This window comes from Bos mutus, chromosome 11, assembly GCF_027580195.1.
Source record: "Bos mutus isolate GX-2022 chromosome 11, NWIPB_WYAK_1.1, whole genome shotgun sequence".
In the NCBI taxonomy this organism is placed as follows: Eukaryota; Metazoa; Chordata; class Mammalia; order Artiodactyla; family Bovidae; genus Bos; species Bos mutus.
The window spans coordinates 75,776,957-75,791,317 of NC_091627.1; the positions used below are offsets into that span (position 1 = coordinate 75,776,957).

A 14,361-nucleotide genomic window follows, 5' to 3' on the forward strand; every position below is an offset into this window, starting at 1 on the left:
TTTTAAGTAATATTAAGTAATATCTCCACCAGTAATATTAACAAAGAGTTGGTTTCAGGAAATTATGTGTTAGGCACATCAGGCAAAAAAAGACTCTCTACCTAGCTCAAAATGTGGTCCATGACCATGGCCCGTCTAAAAACTATTTGTCAAGAATACTGTTGGTAGCTTGATAGGGATTGCATTGAATCTATAAATTGCTTTGGGTAGTATACTCATTTTCACTATATTGATTCTTCCAATCCATGAACATGGTATATTTCTAGTGTTTTATAGTTTTCTATATATAGGTCTTTAGTTTCTTTAGGTAGATATATTCCTAAGTATTTTATTATTTCCGTTGCAATGGTGAATGGAATTGTTTCCTTAATTTCTCTTTCTGTTTTCTCATTATTAGTATATAGGAATGCAAGGGATTTCTGTGTGTTGATTTTATATCCTGCAACTTTACTATAGTCATTGATTAGTTCTAGTAATTTTCTAGTGGAGTCTTTAGGGTTTTCTATGTAGAGGATCATGTCATCTGCAAATAGTGAGAGTTTTACTTCTTCTTTTCCAATTTGGATTCCTTTTATTTCTTTTTCCTCGAATAGCCAAAGCGATCTTGAGAAAGAAGAATGGAACTGGAGGAATCAACCTACCTGACTTCAGGCTCTACTACAAAGCCACAGTTATCAAGACAGTATGGTACTGGCACAAAGACAGAAATATAGATCAATGGAACAAAATAGAAAGCCCAGAAATAAATCCACGCACATATGGACACCTTATCTTTGACAGAGGAGGCAAGAATATACAATGGATTAAAGACAATCTCTTTAACAAGTGGTGCTGGGAAATCTGGTCAACCACTTGTAAAAGAATGAAACTAGAACACTTTCTAACACCATACACAAAAATAAACTCAAAATGGATTAAAGATCTCAATGTAAGACCAGAAACTATAAAACTCCTAGAGGAGAACATAGGCAAAACACTCTCTGACATACATTACAGCAGGATCTTCTATGACCCACCTCCCAGAATATTGGAAATAAAAGCAAAAATAAACAAATGGGACCTAATTAAGCTTAAAAGCTTCTGCACATCAAAGGAAACTATCAGCAAGGTGAAAAGGCAGCCTTCAGAATGGGAGAAAATAATAGCAAATGAAGCAACTGACAAACAACTAATCTCAAAAATATACAAGCAACTCCTACAGCTCAACTCCAGAAAAATAAATGACCCAATCAAAAAATGGGCCAAAGAACTAAATAGACATTTCTCCAGAGAAGACATACAGATGGCTAACAAACACATGAAAAGATGCTCAACATCACTCATTATCAGAGAAATGCAAATCAAAACCACTATGAGGTACCATTTCACACCAGTCAGAATGGCTGTGATCCAAAAGTCTACAAATAATAAATGCTGGAGAGGGTGTGGAGAAAAGGGAACCCTCTTACCCTGTTGGTGGGAATGCAAACTAGTACAGCCACTATGGAGAACAGTGTGGAGATTCCTTAAAAAACTGGAAATAGAACTGCCTTATGATCCAGCAATCCCACTGCTGGGCATACACACTGAGGAAACCAGAAGGGAAAGAGACACGTGTACCCCACTGTTCATCGCAGCACTGTTTACAATAGCCAGGACATGGAAGCAACCTAGATGTCCATCAGCAGATCAATGGATAAGAAAGCTATGGTACATATACACAATGGAATATTACTCAGCCATTAAAAAGAAAACATTTGAATCAGTTCTAATGAGGTGGATGAAACTGGAGCCTATTATACAGAGTGAAGTAAGCCAGAAGGAAAAACACCAATACAGTATAATAACACATATATATGGAATTTAGAAAGATGGTAACAATAACCCTGTGTACGAGACAGCAAAAGAGACACTGATGTATAGAACAGTCTTATGGACTCTATGGGAGAGGGACAGGGTGGGAAGATTTGGGAGAATGACATTGAAACATGTATACAATCATGTATGAAACGAATCACCAGTCCAGGTTCGATGCATGATACTGGATGCTTGGGGCTAGTGCACTGGGACGACCCAGAGGGATGGTATGGGGAGGGAGGAGGGAGGAGGGTTCAGGATGGGGAACACATGTATACCTGTGGTGGATTCATTTTGATATTTGGCAAAACTAATAACAATTATGTAAAGTTTAAAAATAAAATAAAATAAAAAAAAAAACTATTTGTCACTGGCACATGATAACAACAGATTGTTTAGAAACTTTTACAGTGATGACAGATTAATTTTATGTCTGCTGTATCTACTATTTCAAAAATGAGATGGTGTTTTGCATGACTGTAATTTTTTTTCTCATTTCATCCTTACAGTAATTTTTACTGCATTTTTACAAAAATATTAGTCCATAAGAGATTTGAAATTTGAAATAACTAGTCCTTTTCCTCAGACAGTTTGAGAAATATAGACTCTGGAGATGCACTGTCCAATCTGGTACCCACAAGACACAGGCAGCTATATTAAGCTAAATTAAAAATGTGTCTTTTCAACTGCACTAGGCAACATTTCAAGGGCTCAGTACCCATACGTGACCCATGGTTACTATACTGAACAACACATTTACAGAACAGTTTCATCATCACAGGAAGTTCTATTGGACAGTGCTGTCCTAGATATCTATTTATCCCACATCTAGATCCTAAACTTAATAATTATTAAAATTTTAAATTATACTATTAAAATTAATGTAAAGTAAGCATCTAAAGGCATATTTCATCCTGTTGGTCTGGCATTTAGTTCTAAAGAGCAGTGAAGCATTAAATAGTAGGCTGTGAACTCCTTGTGGGTAGGAACCCTGTCTCAATTTTGCTTCCTTATCTCCTAGCTCAGGATCTCAGCAATAGCATGCAACAAATGTGCTGAATGACACTGAAGTTAAGAAATCTATAAGAAAAAAAAATGTTTTATTTTTCTTTCTAGGGCCCTATCTTTTATGGAAGTAAAAGAAAATGCTTAAATATTTTAAAATATTTAACTTTCATAGTTTCTATCTTTGAAGGTATTGAAAAATATATCCAATATTTGCTAGAAGGTATTTTATTTATCAGAATTGACTCTTATAGGACAATAAAATTATGGTTTTAATTGCAATGCTTTTGTAAGTTTTTTTGACCCTTTAACTTATTGAAAGTTTATTATATGTCAAGCATCTTGATAAGTATTTTATATAATTCAACCCACTTAATCTCATAAAACTCTATGATGAAGATATCATTCACATTTTAGAATAGAGGAAAGCCCATTACAATTTGCCCAAGTTCTCAAAACTGATAAAAGCTTCAACTAATAGGATTCAATCAGGACGCCAGCCTTTTAACACTGTTTTCAGTTCAGTTCAGTTCATTTCAGTTCAGTCGCTCAGTCGTGTCCGACTCTTTGTGACCCCATGAATCGCAGCACGCCAGGCCTCCCTGTCCATCACCAACTCCCAGAGTTCACTCAAACTCACGTCCATCGAGTCCGTGATGCCATCCAGCCATCTCATCCTCTGCCGTCCCCTTCTCCTCCTGCCCCCAGTCCCTCCCAGCATCAGAGTCTCTTCCAATGAGTCAACTCTTCGCATGAGGTGGCCAAAGTACTGGAGTTTCAGCTTTAGCATCATTCCTTCCAAAGAAATCCCAGGGCTGATCTCCTTCAGAATGGACTGGTTGGATCTCCTTGCAGTCCAAGGGACTCTCAAGAGTCTTCTCCAATACCACAGTTCAAAAGCAATCAATTCTTCGGCACTCAGCCTTCTTCACAGTCCAACTCTCACATCCATACATGACCACAGGAAAAACCATAGCCTTGACTAGACGAACCTTTGTTGGCAAAGTAATGTCTCTGCTTTTGAATATGCTATCTAGGTTGGTCATAACTTTCCTCCCATATTGGTAAATCATAGCCATCCAAAGGTTTAATATGTATTCAAAGTTCTTTTAATTTCCCCCAACATTTTATTGTGATATTTTTAAATATATGAAAAGTTGAAATAATTGTACAGTGCACACCCATATACTGAGACTCAACATTTTACTATATTGGTTTAGAAAATATCATGATAAGAAAAATAATTCTATATAATTATTAATATCTATCCAGTATTTACCCATCCATCAATTCTGATGCAATTTAAGTTACAAACATCAGTATTTGTCAGCCCTTAAACCCTTCAGTATGCTTATCATTAACTGAAGTTTAATATTTGTTTACATATTTAAGGTAAAATTTAAATATGATGAAATAGACAAACCCTAAGCATACCATTTAATGCATTTTGAGAAACGTATACACCCATGTAACCCAAACCTTCATGAAGATACAGAACACTCACCCTCAGAAAGTTTTCTCATGTCACTTCCTAATTAATCCCTCACCTCTGCCCTGCTGCTGCTGCTGCTGCTAAGTCGCTTCAGTTGTGTCCGACTCTGTGCGATCCCATAGATGGAAGCCAACCAGGCTCCCCCATCCCCAGGACTCTCCAGGCAAGAATACTGGAGTGGGTTGCCATTTCTCTCTCCAATAAATGAAAGTGAAACAAGAGTAATAATGCATTCATGCTAAGCTATTTTAACATGTCCAACTCTTTGCAACCCACAGACTGCAGCCCTACAGGTTCTTCTGTCCATGAGATTCTCCAGGCAAGAATACTGGAGTGGGTTACCATGCCCTCCTCCAGGGGCTCTTGTGTCTTCTGCATCAACAGAAGGGTTCTTTACCACTAGCACCATCTGGGAAGCCCAGGATAATAATGGTTATAATTTTTTTCCTAAGAGATGAGTTTTTGCTGCTCCAGAATTTCATATAAATAGAATCATATAGTTAATATTCTTCTGTATAAAGCTCTTTGACTCAACACAATGTTTTTGCTATTCATCATTGCTGCTGCTGCTTGAATCAGTAGTTCATTCCTTTTCATTGCTGAATAGTATCCAATTATATGAATATAACACTGTTTTCTATTTTCTTATCAATGGATATCTGGGTTATTTTCAGTTTTTCACTCTTCTTTGGCATTTGTTAAATAAATGTAAAATCACAACTAGACTCTCCACACATTTAGTCTGCTTTCAATCATTATGCCATTTTGTAAAGTATTTCAAAGTAGATTATAAAAAAGTATAAACTTTATAAAATATCTCTTTTCTATAATGTGTTTTTTGTATTTCTGACTTTTCTATTCCACAACTAGTTGCTTGTCTTTATTCAGATGCTGTTCTCTCTCTTGTAAGCAAGTGTTCTAGAATTTGTCTCAATGATGAGAGAATGCTAATTAGTCATGTTGCTATATACACACCCACATACACACACACAATAAACTTTTTGATTGATAATAAATCACAGAACCAAAACAACTAAGCAAGCAAAACAGCAGAAAGTAAAAGAAAAAATAAAATATATCCTTATAGATAACTTTAAATTATAAATTATACCTTTATTGTTTTAGCCTTACTTGTACCTATGCTCTGAAAATAACTTTTACAGCCTTTCCCATAAATACTGATCTTTACTTTCTACATTATAATTTAAGTTTTAACACGTAAGAGTCATAGTGTACTATCTTCCTCATCCTCATATCCTTTCATTCATTAGTTATCCCTTCAAATTGTCTTCCACATCAGTTCTTTATTTTGCATTCATATCACCATTCCCACATCTCAGGCCATTTCCCCTTCCCTCTCGAGTATTTCTACACCTCCCTCATTTTTATTCATATCTAACCTTTCCTATGGCCACACTCTCATACCCACCACCACTGATTCAGTTTACTTCAGTTCAGCCGCTCAGTTGTGTCCAACTCTTTGCAACCCCATGGACTGCAGCATCTCATGGACAGGTTTCCCTGTCTATCACCAACTCCTGGAGTTTACTCAAACTCATGTGCATTGAGTCAGTGATGCCATCCAACCATCTCATCCTCTGTCATCCCCTTCTCCTCCTGCCCTCAATCTTTCCCAGCATCAGGGTCTTTTCCAATGAGTCAGTTCTTCTCATCAGGTGGCCAGAGTATTGGAGTTTCAGCATCAGCATCAGTCCTTCCAATGAATATTCAGGACTGATTTCCTTTAGGAAGGACTCGCTGGATCTCCTTGCTGTCCAAGGGACTCTCAAGAGTCTTCTCCAATACCACAGTTCAAAAGTATCAATTCTTTGGCCCTCAGCTTTCTTTATAGTCCAACTCTCACATCCACACATGACTACTGAAAAAACCATAGCTTTGACTAGATGGAGCTTTGTTGGCAAAGTAATGTCTCTGCCTTTTAACATGCTGTCTAGGATGATCATAACTTTTCTTCCAAAGAAAAGTTCTTCCACCACTGATTAACCTTCCTAAAATCCTATCTCATCTTATTATATACCTACCAAAAATTCAAGATTCCCTCCCCAATCCACTAAAGTCAAGACACTGTCTTTACTTCAAACAGAGCAGGGCATACATAATATGTAATCCACAATGGTTTATCTCTTTAAACTTCTTTAGCACCTATCATCTGTATCACTTCTTTTTGTTCTACACTGACGGTATTATTATCTTGCATGTATATTCTTATTTCACACACATTATAAATTCCTTTAGTAATTTCTCACCTACTTCTTTGTTTCTCCCACTATATCTATTCTAGTCTTACATGTAAGGCAATTAATATTTTTAGCTGATTCACTTTCATAACTGAAATATAAAACAATCTTTGTTAAGGAGCATTTTCCTTATGAGATGGTCTCATAGAAAGTGTACGTTCCTAATTTACATAATCTCTCATACATAAAACATCAAATGCTCAAGAAATTTATATTTCTATCTTGTATTTTTGGGGTTTTTATTACCATGTTTGATGTACGCTGCAGAATGACTAAAAAGATTTAATCAATTTGGGGTAATTCATCTAAACTTACAAAATATTTTTAAAAGGCATTTTGTCCAAAAGTTAAAACATTTGTGATAAAGAGCCTGGTTTTAGTTTTTTCAAAAATGTATTAAGTTCACATGCAAATTAAGAATCTTTATGCCACAAAGATTTCAATAAAACATGTTCACAACTGGAAAAAGTTTTTTCATAATGTACAACATTTTTATTAATATCAAGTTACTTCCTAAGAGTTGCTACCATGAGCTTCCTATTTATAATTTAGCTTTCTAGTTACAAATTATAAAATTTCCAACTAGCTCAGAGTATATTTACAGACAAACAGCACTGTACTAACCTACTAACAAAATTTGAAATAAATTCCCCCACTAAATTCCCCTTCTCACCGCCCATTTAACCACTGCTATAAAGTAATGCTCAAAATTCTCCAAGCCAGGCTTCAGCAATATGTGAACCGTGAACTTCCTGATGTTCAAGCTGGTTTTAGAAAAGGCAGAGGAACCAGAGATCAAATTGCCAACATCCGCTGGATCATCGAAAAAGCAAGAGAGTTCCAGAAAAACATCTATTTCTGCTTTATAGACTATGCCAAAGCCTTGACTGTGTGGATCACAAAAAAACTGTGGGAAATTCTGAAAGAGATGGGAATACCAGACCACCTGATCTGCCTCTTGAGAAAACTGTATGCAGGTCAGGAAGCAACAGTTAGAACTGGACATGGAACAACAGACTGGTTCCAAATAGGAAAAGGAGTACGTCAAGGCTGTATACTGTCACCCTTCTTATTTAACTTATATGCAGAGTACATCATGAGAAACGCTGGACTGAAAGAAACACAAGCTGGAATCAAGATTGCCGGGAGATATATCAATGACCTCAGATATACAGATGATACCACCCTTATGGCAGAAAGTGAAGAGGAACTCAAAAGCCTCTTGATGAAAGTGAAAGTGGAAAGTGAAAAAGTTGGCTTAAAGCTCAACATTCAGAAAACGAAGATCATGGCATCCAGTCCCATCACTTCATGGCAAATAGATGGGGAAACAGTGGAAACAGTGTCAGACTTTATTTTTTGGGGCTCCAAAATCACTGCAGATGATGACTGCAGCCATGAAATTAAAAGACGCTTACTCCTTGGAAGGAAAGTTATGTCCAACTTAGATAGCATATTCAAAAGCAGAGACATTACTTTGCCAACAAAGATCCATCTAGTCAAGGCTATGGTTTTTCCTGTGGTCATGTATGGATGTGAGAGTTGGACTGTGAAGAAGGCTGAGTGCCAAAGAATTGATGCTTTTGAACTGTGGTGTTGGAGAAGACTCTTGAGAGTCCCTTGGACTGCAAGGAGATCCAACCAGTCCATTCTGAAGGAGATCAGCCCTGGGATTTCTTTGGAAGGAATGATGCTAAAGCTGAAACTCCAGTACTTTGGCCACCTCATGCAAAGAGTTGACTCATTGGAAAAGACTCTGATGCTGGGAGGGATTGGGGGCAGGAGGAGAAGGGGACGGCAGAGGATGAGATGGCTGGATGGTCTCACTGACTCGATGGACATGAGTCTCAGTGAACTCTGGGAGTTGGTGATGGACAGGGAGGCCTGGCATGATGTGATTCATGGGGTCGCAAAGAGTCGGACATGACTGAGCGACTGAACTGAACTGATTCATTCTAAAGTTACTAGTTTTGCTACACAACTTAAATGACTTCAACTGAGTTCCTCAGCCAGAACTGGCTTCTCATTGCCCTATGAAGTCTGAGCTATACAGATGATTTTTTTACATATATTATAGCACATTGAATGAAACAGGTAAGAAGGTAATCCAGGCAAGGTCAGCTGGTCAATCCCTAAGAGACTAACTATGCAAACTCAAGATCTTCGCAGTCGACAGGGAGAGGTGGAAAGTATGTGTAAAAGAAAAAAACTCTATGGGATGCATGCATGAGAAAAAGTCTAGGTTAGGAATTACTATACACGATACGTGAATTTCACATAACACAATAAACTGTAACCTCTTTATTAGGGACACATTCACCATCTATAAAAGGGTGTAGGATGGTATTTACAAGAACATATAACTCACTTTATGACATTTTGCTAAAATATGTAACAAGAAATGTTAAGCTTGGACATGATAAAGAGGTTCCTAAAAGTAATACCATATTAAAGCCAGGTCTCAGATACACTCACAACTTACAGGATTTAGAGAATAATCTTCTCTTTTAAAATAGATTAATATGTTTCATTTTATCTTTAACACATGGGTTAAAAAAAAAATTTTTTTTAATATGACCCATCAGTAGGTAGTGAAACAACTTATAGGGCCAATACCATCAACAACTTTTTTCTAATGAACAGAATAGAATCAAATATAGGAGGCTATCATGTTAAAAGCAGATATGATTTTCTGATACTTCTATTTGTGCTATATGTATCTATGTACATGCAAACGCATACTGGTTGTTAAAGTTTACTTCTTAGTGGGTGCTTAGTCACTCAAAGCCATGTCCAGCTCATTGCAACCCCATGGACTATAGCCCACCAGGCTCCTCTGTCCATGGGGATTCTCCAGGCAGGAATACTGGAGTGGGTTGCCATGCCCTTGTCCAGGGGATCTTCCCCACCCAGGGATCAAACCCAGTCTCCTGTGTTGCAGGCAGATTCTGTACCATCTGAGCCACCAGGGGAGCCCATTTCTTAGTGTGGCACTGGCCAAAATAACATTTAAACCATTAATTTACACAACTTTTCAAGACTCAGGATTCTTTTCTAGTACTATTTGAGACCAATAAAAGGGCACCTAGGCCCACAATAATTAGGACTCTTAGCTCTCTGTGCATTCACCACCCAAACTATCATCATTTATACTATCGTGCAAAGGTAATCATTACGGAGCTTGTTTTGTTTTGTGGTAAGTCTATTTTAAATGGATGCTTTTACATTTTTACAGAATCAGAGGCATGAGGGCATGCAAAGATACAAATGAGACAGTGACTTTTTTCTCTGATAAAATGTACTGCATAAATAAAGAGGACAACATAGTAGTATTTGTAATATAAATTTTTTAAAAAATCACTGAAGCAAAGTGAGAATTTGGAGTATTACTCAGCAATTAAAAAGAATACATTTGAATCAGTTCTAATGAGATGGATGAAACTGGAACCTATTATACAGAGTGAAGTAAGCCAGAAAGAAAAACACCAATACAGTATACTAACACATATATATGGAATTTAGAAAGATGGTAACAATAACCCTGTGTACGAGACAGCAAAAGAGACACTGATGTATAGATCAGTCTTATGGACTCTGTGGGAGAGGGAGAGGGTGGGGAGATTTGGGAGAATGGCAGTGAAACATGTATAATATCATGTATGAAACGAGTCGCCAGTCCAGGTTCAATGCACGATACTGGATGCTTGGGGCTGGTGCACTGGGACGACCCAGAAGGAGGGTATGGGGAGGGAGGAGGGAGGAGGGTTCAGGATGGGGAACACAGGTATACCTGTGGCGGATTCATTTCGATATTTGGCAAAACTAATACATTATTGTAAAATTTAAAAATAAAATAAAATTTAAAAAATAATAAATAAAAGCAAAATAGGAGAAAATATTTTAAAATAAATAAATAAAATAAAATTCACCACGGAAAAGAGGAAAGGAATTTTAGAAACAACTATTATCACCTCTCCCAAACACTTAAACCAACACATTAAAGCCCAATTTCCAAGTGAACACACCTTGTCGATAAATTCAGCACTTAATACAGGGTGACTGAGAGCACCTGAAGTCTAGAAAGTGTCCTCCTCTACACTGGTGGGGGTGAGGGAGTACATTTCAGAAATGACACAGAGGATAAGCGCCCTCTTTCTGCCTTCCATGTAGAGAAGATGAGCATTTCCTGGTGGGTAACATCCATGAAGGGAAAAGATGAACATTTCCTGGTGGGTAACATCCATGAAGAATCCATAGCTCCTGGAAGTTCTCAGGAGCCAGAGCAGGATGTGAAATAGCAGAGGTGGTGGTGAAAAGGACAGTGAGCCTGAGGACAAAGAAGGCACCAGCCCACCCAACTAGTACTAAATCCTCATGCAGCTGCCACCTTGAGGCCAAAGACAGTGTCCCACTCATGTCATCCACGGTCCAGATGAGCTTTACCCAAATATCTCAAAAGACCTAACAGTAGCTGAGTCACTTGGGTAGAACAGAACAAGCACTGGAATAAATTAACCTAAGTAGGGATGCCTCTCTCTGAAAAAGAGATGGGGAATTCACCCTGTGACCAGCCAGATGCAGGAATCTAACCCTCAAGGAGCTTTTCACCCATTCCATCTCGGAACTTCTTTTTGTTAAAGAATTACTGTCCTGGAGAATACTAGTGAGTAAGTGAAAGTCGCTCAGTCATGTCCAACTCTTTGTGACCCCATGGACTATACAGTCCATGGAATTCTCCAGGCCAGAATACTGGAGTGGGTAGCCTTTCCCTTCTCCAGGGGATCTTCCCAACCCAGGGATCGAACCCAGGTCTCCCTCATTGCAGGCAGATTCTTTACCACCTGAGCCACAAGCGAAGCCCAAGTGGAGAACACTGTTCAGGGCCAAAAGTAGGGATCCTAGACTTAGAGACCATGTTTCTCTGGTGGCTCAGACAGTAAAGAGTCTGCCTATAATGCAGGAGACTTTCGGTTCAATCCCTGAGTCAGGAGGATCACCTGGACAAAGAATGGCTACCCACTCCAGTATTCTGGCCTGGAGAATTCCATGGACAGAGGAGCCTGGCAGTCTCCTATGTCCAAACCTATGGCAGTCCATAGGTTTGCAAAGAGTCAGACACGACTGAGTAACACACACACACACACTCCATCCACTAAAAGCAGCAGTATGATGGGGAAAGTTTCCTTTAAGGAATTTGAATCTATTACTAAGGAAGAGAATATTGCAGAATCGTTTACTGAAATATTAATTTGCTCTGTTTTCATTGGTGTTAAGAAAATGAGAGCTATTTTGTTTCCGCTCTCTGATTTTAAGAATTATCCAGGTCTTCTGTTTTCAAATGAGATTGTCTCACCAAAATAGAAGGTTCCTGAAGAGAACATCTCTTCTTGACTTTTGATTTAGAAAGCCTAAACTCAATGAGGGAATTCCCTGTTAGGAAAAATGAAGAGAGACATTATGTTTGATGTTATAAGACTGCAAAGGAGTCTTCCACTGTAAGAAAAGTAGGAAAAAATTAGAGATGAGGAAGAAGACAGAAATATGAAGTTCTAAGAATTAAAATGGGAACCTAACCCACTCCCTAGAATTCCCCAGGGAAATATCAGGTACAAAGAAGAATGGTCTGGCCACAAGATAAACCCAGAGGCTAATCCTTGGCTCTAGGGATCCTGGCATCGACAAAGATTTTCATGTTCTAGTGTAGGCTCAACTGAGGCATCTGTCTCCAAGGACCCACCTGGGCTTGCACAATCAGCATACTGTCGGTGATGAATGTAGACTAGTTTTGTCTAGAGACGCCTTCCTGGATATCTAGGTACTCACAAGACTCCAGGGTCTTTTGTAACATGGTTTGCTGAGTGGTGGGAGGAACACCAGCCCCAGTCTCATAACTGATACTGACCTTGCCATATTGCAGAATTGGAGTCTGACTTAAATTTTACTTCAGAATTAAAGAAATACGAAATTTCTTCATGCTACATCACACCTAATACATCTGTGCTTTGTAATGGTACAGACAATGAGGGTTAAAAATAAAAACCTGTTAAACAGTTTGAAATATAAAATGAAAGAAATGTAACATTGTATATTTGTATCTGCATCTGAATTATAATTTTATTAAATTCCATACAGTGAACAATATGTGATATAGTTCCTCTGATGTTTATGATGTACTGAGCTCGTAAGTTTCACCACTCTGCATCACCAATGGCTTTTGCAAATACATAGTCTCTCCCTCCAAAACACATAACACCATCTTTCAGATAGAATTTCCATTTGTCCTTGCTTCGATGAATCTGGAGGGAGAAAAACAGTCTAAATTAATCAAATTAAGAAGTTAAAAGATTATTTACATTTCTTTGCATATCCCATGGGATTATTGTGACCCTAAATGGGAGTTCTTTTTTTTTTTTTTAATATTTATTTATTTACTTATTTATTTGGTTGCCTTGGGTCTTAGTTGCGGCATGCAGGATCTTTACTGTGGCATGCAGGACCCTTTGCTGCAGTGCAGGAATCCTCCAGTTGTGGCTCACAGGCTTAGCGGTTGTGGTGTGCAGGCTCCAGAGCATGTGGGTCTCAAAAGTTGTGACATGTGGGCTCTCTAGTTGTGATGTGTGGGCTTAGCTGCTCCATAGCATATGGGCTCTTAGTTCCTGACCAGGGATAGAATCCACATCCCCAGCATTGGAAGGCAAATTCTTAAGTACTGGACCACCAGAGTTCTTTATAAATAAAATCTCTTTCAGTTCAGTTCAGTCGCTCAGTCATGTCCAACTCTTTGTGACCCCATGAATCGCAGCACTCCAGGCCTCCCTGTCCATCACCAACTCCCAGAGTTCACTCAGACTCACGTCCATCGAGTCAGTGAGGCCATCCAGCCATCTCATCCTCTGCCGTCCCTTTTTCCTCCTGCTCCCAATCCCTCCCAGCATCAGAGTCTTTTCCAGTGAGTCAACTCTTTGCATGAGGTGGCCAAAGTACTGGAGTTTCAGCTTTAGCATCATTCCTTCCAAAGAACACCCAGGGCTGATCTCCTTCAGAATGGACTGGTTGGATCTCCTTGCAGTCCAAGGGACTCTCAAGAGTCTTCTCCAACACCACAGTTCAAAAGCATCAATTCTTTGGCACTCAGCTTTCTTCACAGTCCAACTCTCACATCCATACATGACCACAGGAAAAACCATAGCCTTGACTAGACGGACCTTTGTTGACAAAGTAATGTCTCTGCTTTTGAATATGCTATCTAGGTTGGTCATAACTTTCCTTCCAAGGAGTAAGCGTCTTTTAATTTCATGGCTGCAATCACCATCCACAGTGGTTTTGGAGCCCGAAAAAATAAAGTCTGACACTGTTTCCACTGTTTCCCCATCTATTTGCCATGAAGTGATGGGACCAGATGCCATGATCTTAGTTTTCTGAATGTTGAGCTTTAAGCCAACTTTTTCACTCTCCACTTTCACTTTCATCAAGAGGCTTTTTAGTTCCTCTTCACTTTCGGCCATAAGGGTGGTGTCATCTGCACATCTGAGGTTATTGATATTTCTCCCATCAATCTTGATTCCAGCTTGTGCTTCCTCCAGCCCAGCGTTTCTCATGATATACTCTGCATAGAAGTTAAATAAGCAGGGTGGACAACATATAGCTTTGACGTACCCCTTTCCCAATTTGGAACCAGTCTGTTGTTCCATGTCCAGTTCTAACAGTTGCTTCCTAACCTGCATATAGGTTTCTCAAGAGGCAGATCAGGTGGTCTGGTATTCCCATCTC

At 38.7% G+C, this 14,361-nt stretch overlaps 1 protein-coding gene across 1 annotated transcript in view; it reads right to left on the reverse strand.

Annotated features, from left to right (window-relative positions):
* Window positions 1–10,932: 10,932 nt before the first annotated feature.
* The window catches only part of GTF2A1L (general transcription factor IIA subunit 1 like), a 45,999-nt gene continuing 42,570 nt past the window's right edge, over window positions 10,933–14,361 (reverse strand). The window contains exon 9 of the mRNA XM_070379608.1: window positions 10,933–12,887. Coding sequence (XP_070235709.1) covers window positions 12,780–12,887 — 108 coding nt within the window. The 3' untranslated portion in view covers window positions 10,933–12,779. The remainder of the gene's footprint in view (window positions 12,888–14,361) is intronic.